The 24,246-nt window shown below is 40.0% G+C and overlaps 1 protein-coding gene and 1 pseudogene across 1 annotated transcript; both read left to right on the forward strand.

Moving 5' to 3' along the window:
- The first annotated feature begins 223 nt into the window (after positions 1-223).
- On the forward strand, positions 224-5,447 carry LOC145880019 (SLAM family member 8-like; annotated as a pseudogene).
- Positions 5,448-17,012: 11,565 nt separating this feature from the next.
- Positions 17,013-20,224, forward strand: LOC145880020 (SLAM family member 8-like). The gene is made up of 5 exons (XM_082977522.1): positions 17,013-17,326; positions 17,576-17,845; positions 18,018-18,125; positions 18,230-18,450; positions 18,566-20,224. Exons 1-4 carry the CDS (start codon positions 17,125-17,127, stop codon positions 18,349-18,351), a joined length of 702 nt encoding a protein of 233 aa, XP_082833648.1. The 5' UTR covers positions 17,013-17,124; the 3' UTR covers positions 18,352-18,450; positions 18,566-20,224.
- The last annotated feature ends 4,022 nt before the right edge of the window (positions 20,225-24,246 follow it).

Here is a 24,246-nt window from a genome sequence, read left to right on the forward strand (position 1 = left end):
ACCATGACCATGAACCACACAACCAGCAGCAGCTAGGAAACACACACTCTGAAACTTCCACCATCAGACTGATCAACACAGTGACAGACCCCAAACACACCCACGCCTCATTGTCTAACGCTCAGTCTGAGTGAAGGGTTATTTCAGAGAGCAACTATAGAATGTGACTTCCTTTTCAAGTAACATACAGGAATTATTTTATAGAACAGCAGCGCTCATCAAAAGGAAGTCTCTGCTCTTTCTCTACTCTACTATTCCTTCTCGGTGTGTATCGGTTAGTCAACTGCTAGCTAGCTACCAGTGACAGTGCTAGATAAGGACATCAGCCAGAGGAAACAGTCAAAGCCTTACAGAGATGTCTGGTGGTCCCTTCTCCTGCTTCTCCAAACAGGGAATACTACTTCTCCTATTCTCCAACCTCCACTATGGTAAGTTTTGTAAAAAAAAAAAATATTTATCCTGTTTATGCTTTGTATATCTATTGCATGTGCTTTCTTGAATTATGAAGTTCGTGAAACCATTAGCTTTCTCTAACTTCCTTGTTGGTCTTTGCAACGGTGTGTGTTGACTGTAGAATGCCTTGCCATCAGTGATTGGTTGGGTATTTAGAATATTTTGCTTTATTACTGTGTGATAACACCTATATTCAGGAACATTTTACATTTACATTTTTAGTCATTTAGCAGACGCTCTTATCCAGAGCGACTTACAGTAGTGAATGCATACATTTCATAAAAAAATGTTTTCCCGTACTGTTCCCCCGTGGGAATCGAACCCACAACCCTGGCGTTGCAAACACCATGCTCTACCAACTGAAGAACATATCATGATGAAGTGATTCTGCAGTTTTGAATGAGTACCAATGGTGTGGTTGGGTCAGCATCTGTTGCATTGTGTTGGTTACGGGGTAAACTTTGAGAATTGAGATATTAAAGACATGATAGATCAGACACATTGTGTATAAAGGAGTGAAAGAGACTGGGTTTTATGCCAGAAGGTAATGGGTCTCTGTAGAAGGACAGATGGCTTTGGAATGTGCTGGGTGGACAGGAGGAGGTCACAGGATTGCTATAGGGGAAGCGGATAGACATCTGTGGATAAGGCAAAGAAGGGGTTGAGGTCAGGAGGTCAGATCAGATCCCCTGAAGGGAGAAATAAGGGTTTATTATCCTATTACCCTCTTCCTGTCAAACCATAAGATGTAAGGATTGGAGAGAAGGAGGAGTATATATACTTGTGATGGAGTACATATATTTGTGATGGAGTATATATACTTGTGATGGTGTATATATACTTGTGATGGAGTATATATACTTGTGGAGTATATGTACTTGTGATGGAGTACATATACTTGTGATGGAGTATATATACTTGTGATGGAGTATATATACTTGTGATGGTGGCAACATGTCTTTGTCTGACTACAGCTGTGTTGACCCTTTGGGAAGAATTCAACTTGTTTAAGCTTCTCTAGTGTCTAAGAACCTAACAATTGCTTCTAGAATGCAACAGATGTGAAGACCCTGTGCCTAATGGCTGTCATTTATAAAATTTAAGGCAATACAGGACTGTATCAAATAATTGTTTTTATTACATAATAAGATACACTGCAGGACTAGGGTAACTGCAGTTATGCCCTAAATATCACACTTCATTGAGCTGTCACTTTATTTAGTCTTAATTGAAGACAGATGTTTTTTCGTGTAAGGGTTTATAATTTGTTACTTCAGACTGACATGTATTTATAATGTCGCCAACGCTGTATATGACACATGTCAGGTGAATAATTAAACATTAAACACAGTGGGAGTTGTACTTGTGAGCTGAAGAGGGGTTATCAGATCCACCCCCACTTCTCTTTTCCTGTCATCTCATTCTGTTCTGCTGAATGTGGGGGATGAGTTCACTTTAATGAAGTAAAATAGGACCCAAACACTCACATATGTAAATATATAAAGTGCAAATATGTAAAGTATAATTTACAGTATAAATGAAACGTAGAAATGCGCTAAATAAATCCAATCCATTATTTTCTATTGTTGATTAGGTAGGACTTTGCATTTTAGTGTATTATTGTGTATTTATTCAGGTAGGCACACTGTAACAAGTATTACAGTGTAACAATGAGTAATTACAACACTTGACACCTCGTACTGCATGAATAACTACACAGTAATAAGATCATTGTAATATAGTGTGCAACCATTGACTGATGTCAGAATAACGTGTGTATTTGTGTGTTTCAGGTTTAGGTGTTCATCTGATCATCAACAAGAGAGTGGGGGACTCCGTGGAGCTGCTGGCAGGCTTAGAGAGAGGACATTTCAAATCATTGGAGTGGAAGTATATGGGAAAGGATATTATAGAATTCAACTCAGAAGTTGTATATTCACCTGGATCCCAGTTTGAGGGGAGACTAAAGATGAACACCAAAAACATCAGTTTAACAGTCAGAGAACTGACACTGCAAGACTCAGGGGATTTTATACTTACAGGTGAAGGGGACAAAGGTCAGATTGGCAGTAAGACCATCACTCTGAAGGTCCACGGTAGGCGTTATCATAATTTTGCATCCTATTTTGATATCGTTTTTATTTATATACATGACCACATCTGATGATCTTTACAATATAAATCTGAATTTGTGGTTTTATACTGACCTCACTCACCATGCTTTGTTACATTTCAATCACATTTTCAAGTTTTATCCTCTGTTGTCTTTCTCCTGGTGGTATGGCTATGGTAGGATTCATTTAGAAGACTCATTATGAGTCTCTATCTCTCTCCTGGTTGGTCAGAGCCTATATCCAAGGTGGCGATCCAGACAGACATCAAGCGATTGGCCAACCACTCCTGTACGGTACGGCTGGTGTGCAACGTGTCCTGCTACGCCAACATTACCTACACCTGGGAGAGAGACAATGAGATCTACGGGGACGCCCAGCAGATTTACTTCTCTCTCTCACCAGCAGAGAGAGACATCAGTGTAAAGTGCAACGCCTCCAACCTAGTCAGTTGGAAAACTGCCTCTACGACAGTAAAGTGTAGTAATGACACAACCGCCCCAGGTACCTGGATAACATAATAATCCCTTCCATACACTTTCAGTGTGCTTATACACTTATGTTGTCAAATATAATATGTAATGCATGTGATTACATTGGATGTATATGATATAGAGCCATTTAGTCTTTATCATATTGTATAGTCTAATCATGTGTGTTGTACAATATGTGACAGGACTGGTGTGGTTTACCATCTACATCGGAGTATCAGTAGGAGGCGCTGTGGTGCTGATCCTCACTGTAGCAGTGGCAGTGTGCTACTGCAGGGGCCGAATTAACACAGGTATGTACAGCTTAGAGGCCTCAACTATACTAAAAGGGACATTTCAGGTGGTGCCTGTATGAAATGTTTCTGATTGGTTGATATTTTGTTCTTATAAAACACAGCAGATCTAACTGACAACACAATATATGCTGATGTTATGATCAAAACAAGAAGTAGAGATGTAAGTATGAATTGCCATTATTATGTATCTGAATGTGTGGAAGCTGTATGTACTGTATTGTAATGGGCTGTATTTTGATTCCAGACAAGATCAAACAGTCATGTAAACCCAATATCCATCTATGAAACTGTCAATGATCTGGTTATCCCAAGATTGAACAAGGTAAGATATAAATGGTCATAATGGTAAAATGGAAGACCATGTAGTCTACTTTGAGAATAATCACTACCTTTCTTGATGCTGAAACAGTTTCTTCTTGATTATCTGTCACATGTAGCCGCAGACTCTGTATGCCAAGATCGCAGTTGGACGCCCAGAAGGGTCCCTCCTCTCCCTACCAGAAAGTACTGTGAGCTGAACAGGATGTGTTCATAGGCTGGGCCTTCCATAGATATGGAACCCTCTGCATGCTCTGCATCTTACACGTGTTTATTCTGAAGATAGGCCTAGATGTAACTGTCTATTTGCTTACTTTTACTTCCTTCTCCCTTTGATGATTCTCATATATACAGTATGTCATAAGGCCTTAGGCCTTTCTTTGAAGGCCTAGTTACAATTAGAAGATTCTGAAATCTGTTATAGGCAGTAGTAGGTGTTGTGATCAGACAAGCTCATATGTCGAATTTCTATTTTCTAGATTAAAGAAAATATATGTAGATAATAGCATGACATTGATTAGTGAGGTGGATTTATGCCTGTGAATAGAAAGTGTACTCTGTTGCATTAGGATTATGTGCTCGCCAGGCATTGATGAGGTTGAAATCAGAGAGTATACGACTACAAACATGTGGATTGTAGTTGTTTTTATTTTTTTTTGTCCGCATGTCCAAAATGGCATTCATGTCTGTCCCTATGATCAGATGGAATTCAATTAATTCCCAAAAATATGCCGTTCACAGAACAATTTTTTTTTATACCTTTTTGAATACGCTGAGTGCCTTGCATTTAGAGTGAATTGTAATTAACTCTCATGACTTGTATTTGTTAGCGAAAGAGACACGATTGTTGTATTGAATGGTTTTCAGTACTGTAGCCTTCACCAAGTGAATGTCTAAGTGGATATGTTATCTTCAAAATTGAACTCATTATGACAACCCATTACATATATCATAAAGCCCCTGAGGGCCTAGTTATACCCTAACACAATGGTCTGAAACTCCTGGTATACAGGCCACATGAAGCCTACAAGTCACATCATGTTGGCTTGCAAAGTGATGTTTAATTCCTATTGGAATCCAGCCAGAGTTAGGATATCTAACAAAATTAACTTTTAATCACACGCAACCTGCATTCAGAATGACTGTTGGGGTAGGGAAGATTGATTACTGATTATTGATTACTGCCTAAATCATATAAACTGGAACAGCCATAACAGTAATGTGTGAAATAAATCGAACTACTAACAGATTGGATTAGTTAGATTGGTTGATTCATCTTATGCTACACAAACATAGATACCCTTTTCATGTGTGAGTTCCAAACATCTCTAACGGTCTCCCCAATGTGAGTTTGTTTATGCACGTGATGTTAGAACATTCTCTCCATTCCAGAATGTGATTGTTACACAACAGTATATTTAATCCACGCTGCCCTCAAACCTAGCACGCAGCCTGTTCTTATTTATAGGCTGTTTTCAACTTGTCAATTTCAAATGATTTTCTAACAAGTTTTTTATTTTCTAAGAACAGTTGAGGTGTGTTCCGCCTCCTTGTTCATTCACATAAAAGTAGTCATTTATACTTATGTGGGCCCAATTTTTTTGGGACATTTCTGATCCGGACAAAATTCCCCAAGAACTTCCCAATTGTTTGTGCAGTTCAAGTCTGCAGACATTTGCGCAGCTCCCGTCCTGCACACACATGTTCCACATGTCCCGTCTGTTGCCTGCATCGCAGTCATTGGTGTTTTCGTTACCAATAAAAACTTTGTAAATGTGTGCGTTTCTATCAAAGTAAGTGCCTTATTACATTATAATAGTTTCTGTTTGTTGTGTTATGTCATTTATACTGTAGCATAATATATTTGTGTATATTCCTTATAACCGTGGACACGCGAGGTAACATTACTCATTTCATAACCTTTATGGTGTTATATTCAATGGTGCTTATGTTGCTAGCAACATTATTCTATTAGCTCTGTAAAACAATGCTAATTGCGCCAGAGAAGTATTAGGTTGTGCTGTATTTTGAAGCTATACTGGTCTTATGACTCTCAAGTGGCACAGCGGTCTAATGCAGAGCATCTCAGTGCTAGAGGCATCACTACAGACACGCTGGTTCAAATCCAGGCTGTGTTTCTATCTAAGTAAGTGCCTTATTATGTTAATAGATTTTCTATGTAATTTGCATGTGAACTGTATGTCCAACTACAAAAAAGACCTTGTTCAGTAATCATCTCACCTGTTAGTTGGCAGTGAACTATGTGGCCATTGAGGGCAGTGTTGATCAGATGGGAAAATATCTTCTTATACCACTTGGTTGTTTTCCGAGTGCATTCCACAAAGCTGTTTATCATGTCCGCCTTATCCACTGCACACATTTTGAGGTTATAGTCAAGCACGCAGTCTGGATTGATTGTTCTCTCTCCCGTCAGGTGGTCCACCTTCCCTGTGGCCGACATGGTTGCTGTATGGACAGAGGAGAGGACATGAACGTCTCGTTTGTCATGCCACTATACTGCCAGCTGTTGACAATTCTCCTTGAACTCCACCTCCCTTCTCTGCATCTTCCTGCATCCGAATGCCAGCATCCCCTTCCTGTTTGACCTGACTGTGCAACAGGCCACTCTACGGTTGAAGAGCAGATGCTGGAAGAGTGTGGGACTGCTGTAACAATTGTCCACATACATAGTGTGTCCCTAGCTGAGATGAGGAGCCAGCATGGTCATCACCACGGACCCGGACACCCCAAGCCCCTCATACTCATCAATGCTATTGTGTTAGCGTGCTAAACGCTAGTTCTCCTCAGCGTTTTCACTCCTGTTTTAGCATCCCCTTTAATCACTGTGTTGCTAATTAAGCAGGGCCTTTCAGTATGCTATTGCAGTATGCTAATACCCAAACACAGCCAAGTTATGCTAATTTATTAGCGCATATTAGCTTTAGGGCCAGGGTAGCTCCAAATGCTATTGTCAGGCTGGTAAGAACATTTCTTATTTTGTATAACGGGTCATTTAGGATGGCAGTAACATTGTTGATGAAATGTAGGCATCGAAGCAGAACTAGGAAGCGGTCTTGGGAAAAGAGGGTGGCAAAGAAGGGAGTTGCAAACAGGATCTGTGCTCCAGTTTTCTCTTAGGGAGTTCTTCTTTACTATCCCCATGAGAAGGACTGTCACCAGGAAGGTATACATTTCACCAATTGTGGTTGTCCCCCCCCCTCCTGGCTCTGTCTTCTCCTGTAGCTCAAAGGCATAGCGATTGGTCTCTAATATGTCTCCCACCAGCTCCTCTGTCAGAAACAACTTGAAGCACTCTGCCTCAGATGGAAATGGCAAGGAACGTTACACTCCAGACTGGGACTCATCAAAGCAAACAGCAGGGACAGGAGGGATGAAATGGCTGGCAGCCTTCCAGCTACCACAGAACTCCTGTACTTCATCCACTGTCGGTCTGCCTCCATCACCACCAGCATCTTCAAAGGGACCTGGGACTTTGTCAGTGGACAAGGGGTCCTCAGATTCAGGGTTCTCAATGGCTGCGGGGCAGCTCCTAACTGTCACTGTCAGAATCTGATTGCTGACTTTCATACTCAGACTCATTGTCAGAATTGTAAAAAATCGCCAGAATTTCCGCATTTGTGAGTTGTCTTCTTTTGAAAGACATTGCTAATGCTACAGCTTAGCACACTAGCTACATACATAAACAACAACACTGAATAGCCCAGAGTGGGAGTAAGAGGTTACGTGATTGACTGCCGGCACGTGCTACTTGTATCAATAAATCACTATCAGAAAAAGTTTTGTGTGGTAATTATTTATATATTTACTGTTTTATTCGCATGTTTTCAAGTTCCGGTGATAAATCATGCATTCCGATTCTTGCATAGATTGTAATGGGCGCATATTATGTGTGTAAAATACTTTTTTGAAGGTTGTACTGAATATGATGAGCTAAGCTAATTCCAGCTATATGTGGAGCCATGTTTGTTGAGGGGTTTGATGTCATCATCTGTTGGACCAACGATGCAGACCCAGTAGACTGAGGGGTTATGTTGTTGCTATGTGACCAGTGACCATATTAGTTTCTATATTGTGATCCACAAGAATATGGAGTAGTTACAGTCCTGAAGGGAGCGATAAGAAACCCCAGATGTTTACCTTAGTGAACATAATAATATGTTTTTAACTGATTTCCCCTGTAACCATTCTCACCCCATGTTGGTTTCTAAACACATGTTGTACATGTGTCCCACACTCTACACTCTACAACAAACCACTTCGATATTTTTTTAGGTACATTTTTGATAAAAATGGATTCATGATTTCAACATGTGTTTGTGTATGAAGACTAATTACCTAATCTAATAAGCCTTTAAGAGAAAAACGAATAAGACATTAATGGAATTGAAGACAGTTTCATGCTTTAGCTTTGTTTTTGGTGTTTTATCCCTTATTGAGAAAACAGTGCAAAAGCTTAGTAAATGGCTCTCAAAGGAAATTGCAGCAAATATGGTGTAGATATGAAGTAAGAAAGTGACCACCCTCTGTAAGAACCAGAGCTTGTGCCATGCAGACCTGGTTAGTGTGGTGGTGTGCATTTAACCAAGTCATTACTCAGGAACTAAAGAGTGGTGCTAACTCATTGGTTGCAAAATGTGCTCTCAATGACAATGAATATAAAATCCAATATTTGTTGGATGTGTTATAGTATCAAGTTGTGATTATTGTAAATGGTTGAGGGTTACTTTGCTACAGTTATAGTAAACTGTGTTAAGAGATTGTAACGCCCTGGCCATAGAGAGGGGTTTTTTGTTCTTTATTTTGGTTAGGCCAGGGTGTTACATTGGGTGGGCGTTCTATGTTCCTTTTTCTATGATTTTGTATTTCTTTGTTTTGGGCCGTGTGTGTGTGTGGCTCCCAATCAGGCACAGCTGAGGTTCGTTGTTTCTGATTGGGAGTCACACATAAGGAGCATGTTTTTCCTTTGGGTTTTGTGGGTAATCTTTTCTGTTGAGTGTTTTGCACCTGACAGGACTGTTTGGCTGTCAGTTGTCTTGTCTTGTCTTGTCTTGTCTTGTCTTGTTTTGTTTAGTGGTCTTTCTGTCATTAAAATTCAAATTGAACACTAACTCCGCTGCACCTTGGTCAACTCTCTCTCCCGACAGCTGTTACAGAGATTAATGAGTGGAGTTTTAGTGATTTTGGTCTCTGTACACTCTCTGTGTACAGAACATGGGAAGTCAATGGCCATTTAAAGCTGCAGTCCGCTATTCAAACAACCACAAAAATGACACCCTTCCTCTTGTTGTGGTATATACGACTGACGGATGGAGCTAAGGAAATTCATTCATCTACATTATTTACAATAATTGTCATAAAATAAACCGTATATTTTGGGTTATGAAGGGATAAGACTTGAATTGCTCTGATTCATTTAAAAGTAAAGAAATCAATGCAGAAATTGCAGATTGCACCAGTAAAATAAAGTACAGGATGGATTTGGTAAACAGTAACATGAATATGGCGTGTTGTTATTTATTTCAAGTTTATATTGATGCAATGTGACTTTCTTTGTTGTAGTGCTGAGTACACACATCTACTCTGGACACTCTGAAGACGATGATGGTAGATATTTGTGCACTTGATTAAGCCTTGATCTCCTAATGCTTCATCAAATGTTTTATTTGTAATTTTTAAAGCTGCTTTTGGATAGATATATTTTGTGTTTTGAGTGACTCAAAAGGATCCAGCCCTTTAAAAATGTTCGCCTAAAATGACAGACCCAAATCTAACTGCCTGTAGCTCAGGCCCTGAAGCAAGGATATGGATATCCTTGGTACCATTTGAAAGGAAGCACTTTGAGGTTTGTGGAAATGTGAAAGGAATTTAGGAGAATATAACACAATAGATCTGGTAAAAGATAATATTACAAAAATACAACAGTTATTTTGTATTTTTTTTGTACAAAATAGACTGATCCAATTAACCATTGCATTTCTGTTCGAAATGTATCAAGACTTCCCAAATGTGTCAAATTTGTTTATTAATCACTTTCATGTTCAAAATTGTGCACTCTCCTCAAACAATAGCATGGTATTCTTTCACTGTAATAGCTACTGAAAATTGGACAGTGCAGTTAGATTAACAAGAATTTAAGCTTTCTGCCAATATCAGATATGTCTATGTCCTTGGAAATGTTCTTGTAACTTACAACCTCATGCTAATCACATTAGCCTACATTAGCTCAACCGTCCCGCGGAAGGTCCACCGATCCCGAATTAAGCAATTGCTGGTTTTATTTTGTGCAGGACAGGCAATGGGTTTTCTGACCATACAACCCAAATCCTTCCACATATTGAGTGGAGAATCTGTCACTCTCAGATGAAACATACAGAGGGGAGAAGTCACTGACTGGAAATACACATGGCGCAAGGATGATGTAGAATCAATCAGTAGGAAGCATGAATATGAGATCAGTGAGGTTAAGATTTCAGACAGTGGTGACTACAGTTGTCTGGGTACACATATTGATCAGAAGAAAGATTCTAAGTGGAGTGATGCAGTCAGACTGACGGTGACAGGTATATCATCTTATCTCTCACTCACATCACTGCCTCCATGCCCATAATAACTTGACATTGGGCCCCATTTTAAGAACGCTATTTCAAGGTCTGCCTACCATTGCTGTTTAGATTCCTCCATTAATTAAATGTAATTTCATGTAATAATTGAAGAAATATGGTGTATGGTACTAAGATCATACTTTTAACTGATTGGTGCGCTAACTGCATTTGTCTTCATTGAACTGTTTCCACAGCTCTGCCTACAGCCTCAGTGAAGATAGTCACTACCCAGGAGACACTGTACTCTGGAGACACAGTCAAGCTGCAGTGTGAACTTTCAGACTACACAGACTGGACTTACCACTGGTTAATAAATAAAGAAGGGCCTTCCAGGCAGACCAGTAAAACCACCACCATCTATCTCTCTGATCAGGCTGGTCAGTACCATTGTGAGGGGACAAGGACAAGACGGACCCAAAATTCATATCTCAGCTCATCTCTCCACATCAACATCACTGGTGAGCTCAATATTTATCTTCAATCACTTCTGGACTTTCTATATTCTGAGCCTTTGAGGGTTATTCTAATTACAGATATACTGTATACAATGTAAATTCTAACTGAATGGAGTCAACATACCCCTATGTAAAATCAACCTCAATCAAAATTTAAGTGCAACAGATAAATGATTTAAAATGACCAACCATGTATCCAGATGTTTTGATATTAGCTCTCTGTTTTCTTAGCTCTTCCTGAAACTACACTGACCGTGAATCCAAATCCTGCATACACTGGAGAGACAGTAACTCTGACGTGTTCAGTGGGGTCTGACAGTGGCTGGAGCTATACATGGTACAAAGACAACACTAAGAAAGTAGTGACCTTGTCTGGCAGACACACTACAACAGGAGCCACCTTCACCATAAGTAGAGCTGCTGAGTCTGACCAGGGTCTCTGCTGGTGTCAGGGAGAGATCCAGTCCAGATCCGTATCATCAATCATCAGTGATCCTGTCACTATCACTGTGAAAGGTGAGTAATTGTGTGTGTGTACACATCACTGTATATGTATTCTGATGACTAGATCTTGGTAAGTCAGACAGTTCAGAATGCATACTGTATGTTCAGAAATGACAACTTATGATATGGTCATGTTGTGATGAATTCTGATCAACAATATTTTACAACTTCTCTAGGATAGGGGGCAGTATTTTGACGTCCGGATGAAAGGCGTGCCCAAATTAAACTGCCTGCTTCTCCGGCCCAGAAGGTAGGATATGCATATTATTAGTTGATTTGGATAGAAAACACTCTGAAGTTTCTAAAACTGTTTGAATGATGTCTGTGAGTATAACAGAACTCATATGGCAAGCAAAAACCTGAGAAAAAATCCAACCAGGAAGTGACTTGTGGTTTATATATCTAATCCCTATTCAAACTACAGTATCTGTGGGGTCATTTTGCACTTCGTAATGCTTCCATTGGCTGTCAACAGCCTTTAGAAACTTGTTTCATGCGTCTACTGTTACTGGGCAGAGAATAGGAGCTCAGTCAATCAGTGGACTGCCTGGGAGCAGTGAGTTGTTTTCTGCGCCGGCACTCTGGCGCGCCGCTCCTTCTTTTTCCTCTGCAATGAATACGCTATGGTCCGGTTGGAATATTATCGACGTTTTATGTTAAAAAGACCCTAAGGATTGATTGTAAACATTGTTTGACATGTTTCTACGAACGGTAATGCAACTAATAGACTTTTTGTCTCTGGTTTTGCGCTCTCGCGTTATGCCTTTGGATTAGTGATCTGAACGCGCGAACAAAACGGAGGTATTTGGACATAAATATGGAGTTTTTCGAACAAAAATAACATTTCTTTTGGAAGTGGGAGTCCTGGGAATGCATTCCGGCGAAGATCAGCAAAGGTAAGGGAAGATTTATAATACTAATTCTGAGTTTAGTTGACTCCAGAACTTGGCGGGTAACTGTATAGCTTGCTTTGATGGCTGAACTCTGTACTCAGAATATTGAAAAATGTGCTTTCTCCGTAAAGTTATTTTAAAATCTGACAGAGCGGTTGCATTAAGGAGAAGTGTATCTATAATTCTTTCAATAACTGTTGTAAATTTTATCAACGTTTGTGATGAGTATTTTTGTAAATTCATGTGCTCATTCACCAGTGGTTTTAGTGGGAATACATTTTCTGAACATCACGCGCCAATGTAAAATGGGGTTTATGGATATAAATATGAACTTTATCAAGCAAAACATACATGTATTTTGTAACATTGAGTCCTGGGAGTGTCATCTGATGAAGATCATCAAAGGTTAGTGATTAATTGTAGCTGTATTTCTGGTTTTTGTGACGCCTCTCCTTGCTTGGAAAATGGCTGTGTGGTTTTTCTTGTCTCGGCGCTGTCCTAACATAATCTAATTTTATGCTTTCGCCGTAAAGCCTTTTTGAAATCGGACACTGTGGTTGGATTAAGGAGAATCCTATCTTTACAATGGTGTATAATACTTGTATGTTTGGGAAATTTGAATTATGAGATTTTTGTTGTTTAGAATTTGCCGCCCTGCTATTTCACTGGCTGTTGATAGTGTGTACCGCGGGTGGGACGCTAGCGTTGTTTAGGCGCTGTCCTAACATAATCTCATAATCTCTGTCCCAGAGAGGTTTTAAGGTTGGGGAAAGGGTTGTCCAACTGAATATATTCAACTGAAATGTGTCTTCCACATTTAACCCAACCCCTCCAAATCAGCAAGGTGTGGGTGCTGCCTTAATCAACATCCAGGTCTTTGGCACAGGGGGAACATTGGATTAATTGCTGTAATGGGCGTCGTATAGAGGGGACCGAGGCGCAGCGTATTGAGTGCTCATGTTGTATTTGAATGAAATCGAACACTTAGACAAATAAACAAAACGACAGCCAACAGTTCTGTCAGGTTACACAAATGAAACAGAAAACAACTACCCACAAAAACCAAGTGGGAAAAGGCTGCCTAAGTATGGCTTCCAATCAGAGACAACGATAGACAGCTGCCTCTGATTGGAAACCATACCCGGCCAAAACATAGAAACAAAACACATAGAATGCCCACCCCCTATCACCCCCTGTCCTAACTAAACAGAGAAAAAACAGCTCTCTTAGGTCAGGGCGTGACAATTGCATTGCTCAGAATTACAGATTTCTACTTTTTCAGCTCAGGGATTCAATCCAGCAATCTCCCGGTTTATGGCCCAACACTCTAACCACTAGGTTACCTAATGTGATAATATTTGTTTGTGCAGAGAGACCTGTGGCTGTTCTGACCCTCCAACCCAACTGGCCCCAGATATTCAGTGGAGAGACTGTCACTCTCAGATGTGACATACAGGGGGGGAGATTGAGTATTATTTTTCTAACAGTGAGAAGTCAGTCTACTCCAAAACAGAGCCTGAGTACAGAATCAGTCCTGCAAAGAATGGTCTATATACCTGTGAAGGTCTTCAGAAAATAAATGGCTTAAAACACTCCCAGACAAGTAATGCTATACAATTGACCGTGTTAGGTAAGTCTGTTTTTATGGGATTGAAAGAGAAAGACAGAAGGGATGAGGTCAAATAGCAGACAGTGAGATCAATGATGGAACAAAACTATAGTTTGATTTTGGGGTACAATACCATTATAGAAAATAACGTAACTGCCCCATGAGCAAAGTTCAAAAGTCGTACCCCATCAGCTGAAGACCATTGAGATTTTCGGAATTACTTTTTGGGGAAGATTGTGCCTGAAGAGAACAGTTCTTCTCAGTTTTATGATGTCATATACTCTGCAGGAGTTCTGAGGAGCTAGTAACCTACGTATGAATGACTACCTGTTCTCCCATATTGCCTCCTCATCCTACAGACAGGACATAACGATTAGTGACATTAGTTGTGTATGACTCTTACCGCTATTTTCAGTGTCCCTGCATGGTCTGGAAGGTCACTGTTCCAGTTAGAGGGTTCCTGTGTCTATGTGTTTATGTCTATGTGGTCAGACAGACAGCCGGCAGCCAGGTCATTATCACTGGTCCTGATATTATAAAACAGGTCGCCATGGAGACCACAAGTCACAGGAAGTGACATCACCACAAGATGTTGCCTGAAACATAGAAAGGGGGCCTCTATCAGTAACCTGGGACCCATTACCTTCCAGAAAAAGTTGGCAGGTGTTTCATGTCCCTCAGTCACACTGACCTAGGAGCAGGCAGAAGAAGTCATGCAAACACTTCTGCAGGCATATGAAGCCTAGATGAAAATGCACACAAACTGCTTTGATATTTTTGCTCTCTCTCACTCACTCACTCTCTCTAACCCCCCCACTCTCTCTCTCTTTTGTTCTCTTTTGTTCTCTCTCTCTTTCTCTGTATCTATTTCTCTATCACTTTCTCTCTTTCTCTCTCTGTCTCTGTCTCACTCTCTCTCTCTTCCCCCGAGCCCTCTATCTTTCTCTGCAACTTTGAGTGGTTTGCTCATAAAGTAACAAGTTACCCGGAATCTGTGAAACACCATGACCATGACCATGAACCACACAACCAGCAGCAGCTAGGAAACACACACTCTGAAACTTCCACCATCAGACTGATCAACACAGTGACAGACCCCAAACACACCCACGCCTCATTGTCTAACGCTCAGTCTGAGTGAAGGGTTATTTCAGAGAGCAACTATAGAATGTGACTTCCTTTTCAACTAACATACAGGAATTATTTTATAGAACAGCAGCCCTCATCAAAAGGAAGTCTCTGCTCTTTCTCTACTCTACTATTCCTTCTCGGTGTGTATCGGTTAGTCAACTGCTAGCTAGCTACCAGTGACAGTGCTAGATAAGGACATCAGCCAGAGGAAACAGTCAAAGCCTTACAGAGATGTCTGGTGGTCCCTTCTCCTGCTTCTCCAAACAGGGAATACTACTTCTCCTATTCTCCAACCTCCACTATGGTAAGTTTTGTAAAAAAAAATAATATTTATCCTGTTTATGCTTTGTATATCTATTGCATGTGCTTTCTTGAATTATGAAGTTCGTGAAACCATTAGCTTTCTCTAACTTCCTTGTTGGTCTTTGCAACGGTGTGTGTTGACTGTAGAATGCCTTGCCATCAGTGATTGGTTGGGTATTTAGAATATTTTGCTTTATTACTGTGTGATAACACCTATATTCAGGAACATTTTACATTTACATTTTTAGTCATTTAGCAGACGCTCTTATCCAAAGCGACTTACAGTAGTGAATGCATACATTTCATAAAAAAATGTTTTCCCGTACTGTTCCCCCGTGGGAATCGAACCCACAACCCTGGCGTTGCAAACACCATGCTCTACCAACTGAAGAACATATCATGATGAAGTGATTCTGCAGTTTTGAATGAGTACCAATGGTGTGGTTGGGTCAGCATCTGTTGCATTGTGTTGGTTACGGGGTAAACTTTGAGAATTGAGATATTAAAGACATGATAGATCAGACACATTGTGTATAAAGGAGTGAAAGAGACTGGGTTTTATGCCAGAAGGTAATGGGTCTCTGTAGAAGGACAGATGGCTTTGGAATGTGCTGGGTGGACAGGAGGAGGTCACAGGATTGCTATAGGGGAAGCGGATAGACATCTGTGGATAAGGCGAAGAAGGGGTTGAGGTCAGGAGGTCAGATCAGATCCCCTGAAGGGAGAAATAAGGGTTTATTATCCTATTACCCTCTTCCTGTCAAACCATAAGATGTAAGGATTGGAGAGAAGGAGGAGTATTTATACTTGTGATGGAGTACATATATTTGTGATGGAGTATATATACTTGTGGAGTATATATACTTGTGATGGTGTATACATACTTGTGATGGAGTATATATACTTGTGGAGTATATGTACTTGTGATGGAGTACATATACTTGTGATGGAGTATATATACTTGTGATGGAGTATATATACTTGTGATGGTGGCAACATGTCTTTGTCTGACTACAGCTGTGTTGACCCTTTGGGAAGAATTCAACTTGTTTAAGCTTCTCTAGTGTCTAAGAACCTAACAATTGCTTCTAGAATGCAACAGATGTGAAGACCCTGTGCCTAATGGCTGTCATTTATTAAATTTAAGGCAATACAGGACTGTATCAAATAATTGTTTTTATTACATAATAAGATACACTGCAGGACTAGGGTAACTGCAGTTATGCCCTAAATACCACACCTCATTGAGTTGTAACTTTATTTTGTCTTAATTCATGACAGATGTTTTTTCGTGTAAGGGTTTATAATTCATTACTTCAGACTGACATGTATTTATAATGTCGCCAACGCTGTATATGACACATGTCAGGTGAATAATTAAACATTAAACACAGTGGGAGTTGTACTTGTGAGCTGAAGAGGGGTTATCAGATCCACCCCCACTTCTCTTTTCCTGTCATCTCATTCTGTTCTGCTGAATGTGGGGGACGAGTTCACTTTAATGAAGTAAAATAGGACCCAAACACTCAGATATGTAAATATATAAAGTGCAAATATGTAAAGTATAATTTACAGTATAAATGAAACGTAGAAATGCGCTAAATAAATCCAATCCATTATTTTCTATTGTTGATTAGGTAGGACTTTGCATTTTAGTGTATTATTGTGTATTTATTCAGGTAGGCACACTGTAACAAGTATTACAGTGTAACAATGAGTAATTACAACACTTGACACATCGTACTGCATGAATAATTACACAGTAATAAGATCATTGTAATATAGTGTGCAACCATTGACTGATGTCAGAATAACGTGTGTATTTGTGTGTTTCAGGTTTAGGTGTTCCTCTGATCATCAACAAGAGAGTGGGGGACTCCGTGGAGCTGCTGGCAGGCTTAGAGAGAGGACATTTCAAATCATTGGAGTGGAAGTATATGGGAAAGGATATTATAGAATTCAACTCAGAAGTTGTATATTCACCTGGATCCCAGTTTGAGGGGAGACTAAAGATGAACACCAAAAACTTCAGTTTAACAGTCAGAGAACTGACACTGCAAGACTCAGGGGATTTTATACTTACAGGAGAAGAGGACAAAGGTCAGATTGACAGTAAGACCATCACTCTGAAGGTCCACGGTAGGCGTTATCATAATTTTGCATCCTATTTTGATATCATTCTTATTTATATACATGACCACATCTGATGATCTTTACAATATAAATCTGAATATGTGGTTTTATACTGACCTCACTCACCATGCTTTGTTACATTTCAATCACATTTTCAAGTTTTATCCTCTGTTGTCTTTCTCCTGGTGGTATGGCTATGGTAGGATTCATTTAGAAGACTCATTATGAGTCTCTATCTCTCTCCTGGTTGGTCAGAGCCTATATCCAAGGTGGCGATCCAGACAGACATCAAGCGATTGGCCAACCACTCCTGTACGGTACGGCTGGTGTGCAACGTGTCCTGCTACTCCAACATTACCTACACCTGGGAGAGAGACAATGAGATCTACGGGGACGCCCAGCAGATTTACTTCTCTCTCTCACCAGCAGAGAGAGACATCAGTGTAAAGTGCAACGCCTCCAACCTAGTCAGTTGGAAAACTGCCTCTACGACAGTAAAGTGTAGTAATGACACAACCGCCCCAGGTACCTGGATAACATAATAATCCCTTCCACACACTTTCAGTGTGCTTATACACTTATGTTGTCAAATATAATATGTAATGCATGTGATTACATTGGATGTATATGATATAGAGCCATTTAGTCTTTATCATATTGTATAGTCTAATCATGTGTGTTGTACAATATGTGACAGGACTGGTGTGGTTTACCATCTACATCGGAGTATCAGTAGGAGGCGCTGTGGTGCTGATCCTCACTGTAGCAGTGGCAGTGTGCTACTGCAGGGGCCGAATTAACACAGGTATGTACAGCTTAGAGGCCTCAACTATACTAAAAGGGACATTTCAGGTGGTCCCTGTATGAAATGTTTCTGATTGGTTGATATTTTGTTCTTATAAAACACAGCAGATCTAACTGACAACACAATATATGCTGATGTTATGATCAAAACAAGAATTAGAGATGTAAGTATGAATTGCCATTATTATGTATCTGAATGTGTGGAAGCTGTATGTACTGTATTGTAATGGGCTGTATTTTGATTCCAGACAAGATCAAACAGTCATGTAAACCCAATATCCATCTATGAAACTGTCAATGATTTGGTTATCCCAAGATTGAACAAGGTAAGATATAAATGGTCATAATGGTAAAATGGAAGACCATGTAGTCTACTTTGAGAATAATCACTACCTTTCTTGATGCTGAAACAGTTTCTTCTTGATTATCTGTCACATGTAGCCGCAGACTCTGTATGCCAAGATCGCAGTTGGACGCCCAGAAGGGTCCCTCCTCTCCCTACCAGAAAGTACTGTGAGCTGAACAGGATGTGTTCATAGGCTGGGCCTTCCATAGATATGGAACCCTCTGCATGCTCTGCATCTTACACGTGTTTATTCTGAAGATAGGCCTAGATGTAACTGTCTATTTGCTTACTTTTACTTCCTTCTCCCTTTGATGATTCTCATATATACAGTATGTCATAAGGCCTTAGGCCTTTCTTTGAAGGCCTAGTTACAATTAGAAGATTCTGAAATCTGTTATAGGCAGTAGTAGGTGTTGTGATCAGACAAGCTCATATGTCGAATTTCTATTTTCTAGATTAAAGAAAATATATGTAGATAATAGCATGACATTGATTAGTGAGGTGGATTTATGCCTGTGAATAGAAAGTGTACTCTGTTGCATTAGGATTATGTGCTCGCCAGGCATTGATGAGGTTGAAATCAGAGAGTATACGACTACAAACATGTGGATTGTAGTTGTTTTTATTTTTTTTTGTCCGCATGTCCAAAATGGCATTCATGTCTGTCCCTATGATCAGATGGAATTCAATTAATTCCCAAAAATATGTCGTTCACAGAACAATTTTTTTTTATACCTTTTTGAATACGCTGAGTGCCTTGCATTTAGAGTGAATTGTAATTAACTCTCATGACTTGTATTTGTTAGCGAAAGAGACACGATTGTTGTATTGAATGGTTTTCAGTACTGTAGCCTTCACCAAGTGAATGTCTAAGTGGATATGTTATCTTCAAAATTGAACTCATTATGACAACCCATTACATATATCATAAAGCCCCTGAGGGCCTAGTTATACCCTAACACAATGGTCTGAAACTCCTGGTATACAGGCCACATGAAGCCTACAAGTCACATCATGTTGGCTTGCAAAGTGATGTTTAATTCCTATTGGAATCCAGCCAGAGTTAGGATATCTAACAAAATTAACTTTTAATCACACACAACCTGCATTCAGAATGACTGTTGGGGTAGGGAAGATTGATTACTGATTATTGATTACTGCCTAAATCATATAAACTGGAACAGCCATAACAGTAATGTGTGAAATAAATCGAACTACTAACAGATTGGATTAGTTTGATTGGTTGATTCATCTTATGCTACACAAACATAGATACCCTTTTCATGTGTGAGTTCCAAACATCTCTAACGGTCTCCCCAATGTGAGTTTATTTATGCACGTGATGTTAGAACATTCTCTCCATTCCAGAATGTGATTGTTACACAACAGTATATTTAATCCGCGCTGCCCTCAAACCTAGCACGCAGCCTGTTCTTATTTATAGGCTGTTTTCAACTTGTCAATTTCAAATGATTTTCTAACAAGTTTTTTATTTTCTAAGAACAGTTGAGGTGTGTTCCGCCTCCTTGTTCATTCACATAAAAGTAGTCATTTATACTTATGTGGGCCCAATTTTTTTGGGACATTTCTGATCCGGACAAAATTCCCCAAGAACTTCCCAATTGTTTGTGCAGTTCAAGTCTGCAGACATTTGCGCAGCTCCCGTCCTGCACACACATGTTCCACATGTCCCGTCTGTTGCCTGCATCGCAGTCATTGGTGTTTTCGTTACCAATAAAAACTTTGTAAATGTGTGCGTTTCTATCAAAGTAGGTGCCTTATTACATTATAATAGTTTCTGTTTGTTGTGTTATGTCATTTATACTGTAGCATAATATATTTGTGTATATTCCTTATAACCGTGGACACGCGAGGTAACATTACTCATTTCATAACCTTTATGGTGTTATATTCAATGGTGCTTATGTTGCTAGCAACATTATTCTATTAGCTCTGTAAAACAATGCTAATTGCGCCAGAGAAGTATTAGCTTGTGCTGTATTTTGAAGCTATACTGGTCTTATGACTCTTAAGTGGCACAGCGGTCTAATGCAGAGCATCTCAGTGCTAGAGGCATCACTACAGACACGCTGGTTCAAATCCAGGCTGTGTTTCTATCTAAGTAAGTGCCTTATTATGTTAATAGATTTTCTATGTAATTTGCATGTGAACTGTATGTCCAACTACAAAAAAGACCTTGTTCAGTAATCATCTCACCTGTTAGTTGGCAGTGAACTATGTGGCCATTGAGGGCAGTGTTGATCAGATGGGAAAATATCTTCTTATACCACTTGGTTGTTTTCCGAGTGCATTCCACAAAGCTGTTTATCATGTCCGCCTTATCCACTGCACACATTTTGAGGTTATAGTCAAGCACGCAGTCTGGATTGATTGTTCTCTCTCCCGTCAGGTGGTCCACCTTCCCTGTGGCCGACATGGTTGCTGTATGGACAGAGGAGAGGACATGAACGTCTCGTTTGTCATGCCACTATACTGCCAGCTGTTGACAATTCTCCTTGAACTCCACCTCCCTTCTCTGCATCTTCCTGCATCCGAATGCCAGCATCCCCTTCCTGTTTGACCTGACTGTGCAACAGGTCACTCTACGGTTGAAGAGCAGATGCTGTAAGAGTGTGGGACTGCTGTAACAATTGTCCACATACATAGTGTGTCCCTAGCTGAGATGAGGAGCCAGCATGGTCATCACCACGGACCCGGACACCCCAAGCCCCTCATACTCATCAATGCTATTGTGTTAGCGTGCTAAACGCTAGTTCTCCTCAGCGTTTTCACTCCTGTTTTAGCATCCCCTTTAATCACTGTGTTGCTAATTAAGCAGGGCCTTTCAGTATGCTATTGCAGTATGCTAATACCCAAACACAGCCAAGTTATGCTAATTTATTAGCGCATATTAGCTTTAGGGCCAGGGTAGCTCCAAATGCTATTGTCAGGCTGGTAAGAACATTTCTTATTTTGTATAACGGGTCATTTAGGATGGCAGTAACATTGTTGATGAAATGTAGGCATCGAAGCAGAACTAGGAAGCGGTCTTGGGAAAAGAGGGTGGCAAAGAAGGGAGTTGCAAACAGGATCTGTGCTCCAGTTTTCTCTTAGGGAGTTCTTCTTTACTATCCCCATGAGAAGGACTGTCACCAGGAAGGTATACATTTCACCAATTGTGGTTGTCCCCCCCCCCTCCTGGCTCTGTCTTCTCCTGTAGCTCAAAGGCATAGCGATTGGTCTCTAATATGTCTCCCACCAGCTCCTCTGTCAGAAACAACTTGAAGCACTCTGCCTCAGATGGAAATGGCAAGGAACGTTACACTCCAGACTGGGACTCATCAAAGCAAACAGCAGGGACAGGAGGGATGAAATGGCTGGCAGCCTTCCAGCTACCACAGAACTCCTGTACTTCATCCACTGTCGGTCTGCCTCCATCACCACCAGCATCTTCAAAGGGACCTGGGACTTTGTCAGTGGACAAGGGGTCCTCAGATTCAGGGTTCTCAATGGCTGCGGGGCAGCTCCTAACTGTCACTGTCAGAATCTGATTGCTGACTTTCATACTCAGACTCATTGTCAGAATTGTAAAAGAATCGCCAGAATTTCCGCATTTGTGAGTTGTCTTCTTTTGAAAGACATTGCTAATGCTACAGCTTAGCACACTAGCTACATACATAAACAACAACACTGAATAGCCCAGAGTGGGAGTAAGAGGTTACGTGATTGACTGCCGGCACGTGCTACTTGTATCAATAAATCACTATCAGAAAAAGTTTTGTGTGGTAATTATTTATATATTTACTGTTTTATTCACATGTTTTCAAGTACCGGTCATAAATCATGCATTCCGATTCTTGCATAGATTGTAATGGGCGCATATTATGTGTGTAAAATACTTTTTTGAAGGTTGTACTGAATATGATGAGCTAAGCTAATTCCAGCTATATGTGGAGCCATGTTTGTTGAGGGGTTTGATGTCATCATCTGTTGGACCAACGATGCAGACCCAGTAGACTGAGGGGTTATGTTGTTGCTATGTGACCAGTGACCATATTAGTTTCTATATTGTGATCCACAAGAATATGGAGTAGTTACAGTCCTGAAGGGAGCGATAAGAAACCCCAGATGTTTACCTTAGTGAACATAATAATATGTTTTTAACTGATTTCCCCTGTAACCTTTCTCACCCCATGTTGGTTTCTAAACACATGTTGTACATGTGTCCCACACTCTACACTCTACAACAAACCACTTCGATATTTTTTTAGGTACATTTTTGATAAAAATGGATTCATGATTTCAACATGTGTTTGTGTATGAAGACTAATTACCTAATCTAATAAGCCTTTAAGAGAAAAATGAATAAGACATAAATGGAAATGAAGACAGTTTCATGCTTTAGCTTTGTTTTTGGTGTTTTATCCCTTATTGAGAAAACAGTGCAAAAGCTTAGTAAATGGCACTCAAAGGAAATTGCAGCAAATATGGTGTAGATATGAAGTAAGAAAGTGACCACCCTCTGTAAGAACCTGAGCTTGTGCCATGCAGACCTGGTTAGTGTGGTGGTGTGCATTTAACCAAGTCATTACTCAGGAACTAAAGAGTGGTGCTAACTCAATGGTTGCAAAATGTGCTCTCAATGACAATGAATATAAAATGCAATATTTGTTGGATGTGTTATAGTATCAAGTTGTGATTATTGTAAATGGTTGAGGGTTACTTTGCTACAGTTATAGTAAACTGTGTTAAGAGATTGTAACGCCCTGGCCATAGAAAGTTTTTTTTTGTTCTTTATTTTGGTTAGGCCAGGGTGTTACATTGGGTGGGCGTTCTATGTTCCTTTTTCTATGTTTTTGTATTTCTTTGTTTTGGGCCGTGTGTGGCTCCCAATCAGGCACAGCTGAGGTTCGTTGTTTCTGATTGGGAGTCACACATAAGGAGCATGTTTTTCCTTTGGGTTTTGTGGGTAATTGTTTCTGTTGAGTGTTTTGCACCTGACAGGACTGTTTGGCTGTCAGTTTTCTTGTTTTGTTTTGTATAGTGTTCTTTCTGTCATTAAAATTCAAATTGAACACTAACTCCGCTGCACCTTGGTCAACTCTCTCTCCCGACAGCTGTTACATAGATTAATGAGTGGAGTTTTATTGATTTTGGTCTCTGTACACTCTCTGTGTACAGAACATGGGAAGTCAATGGCCATTTAAAGCTGCAGTCCGCTATTCAAACAACCACAAAAATGACACCCTTCCTCTTGTTGTGGTATATACGACTGACGGATGGAGCTAAGGAAATTCATTCATCTACATTATTTACAATAATTGTCATAAAATAAACCGTATATTTTGGGTTATGAAGGGATAAGACTTGAATTGCTCTGATTCATTTAAAAGTAAAGAAATCAATGCAGAAATTGCAGATTGCACCAGTAAAATAAAGTACAGGATGGATTTGGTAAACAGTAACATGAATATGGCGTGTTGTTATTTATTTCAAGTTTATATTGATGCAATGTGACTTTCTTTGTTGTAGTGCTGAGTACACACATATACTCTGGACACTGAAGACGATGATGGTAGATATTTGTGCACTTGATTAAGCCTTGATCTCCTAATGCTTCATCAAATGTTTTATTTGTAATTTTTAAAGCTGCTTTTGGATAGATATATTTTGTGTTTTGAGTGACTCAAAAGGATCCAGCCCTTTAAAAATGTTCGCCTAAAATGACAGACCCAAATCTAACTGCCTGTAGCTCAGGCCCTGAAGCAAGGATATG

Source organism: Salmo salar, chromosome 07 (assembly GCF_965601325.2).
Source record: "Salmo salar chromosome 07, fSalSal1, whole genome shotgun sequence".
In the NCBI taxonomy this organism is placed as follows: domain Eukaryota; kingdom Metazoa; phylum Chordata; class Actinopteri; order Salmoniformes; family Salmonidae; genus Salmo; species Salmo salar.

Bases quoted from the DNA above. Each gene is read 5' to 3' on its own strand.
- LOC145880020 (XM_082977522.1), top strand. From the start codon at position 17,125: ATGGGAAAGGATATTATAGAATTCAACTCAGAAGTTGTATATTCACCT. The intron at 17,846-18,017 runs GTACCTGGATAA...AATATGTGACAG, and splicing joins TAATGACACAACCGCCCCAG to GACTGGTGTGGTTTACCATC. The intron at 18,126-18,229 runs GTATGTACAGCT...TATAAAACACAG, and splicing joins CAGGGGCCGAATTAACACAG to CAGATCTAACTGACAACACA.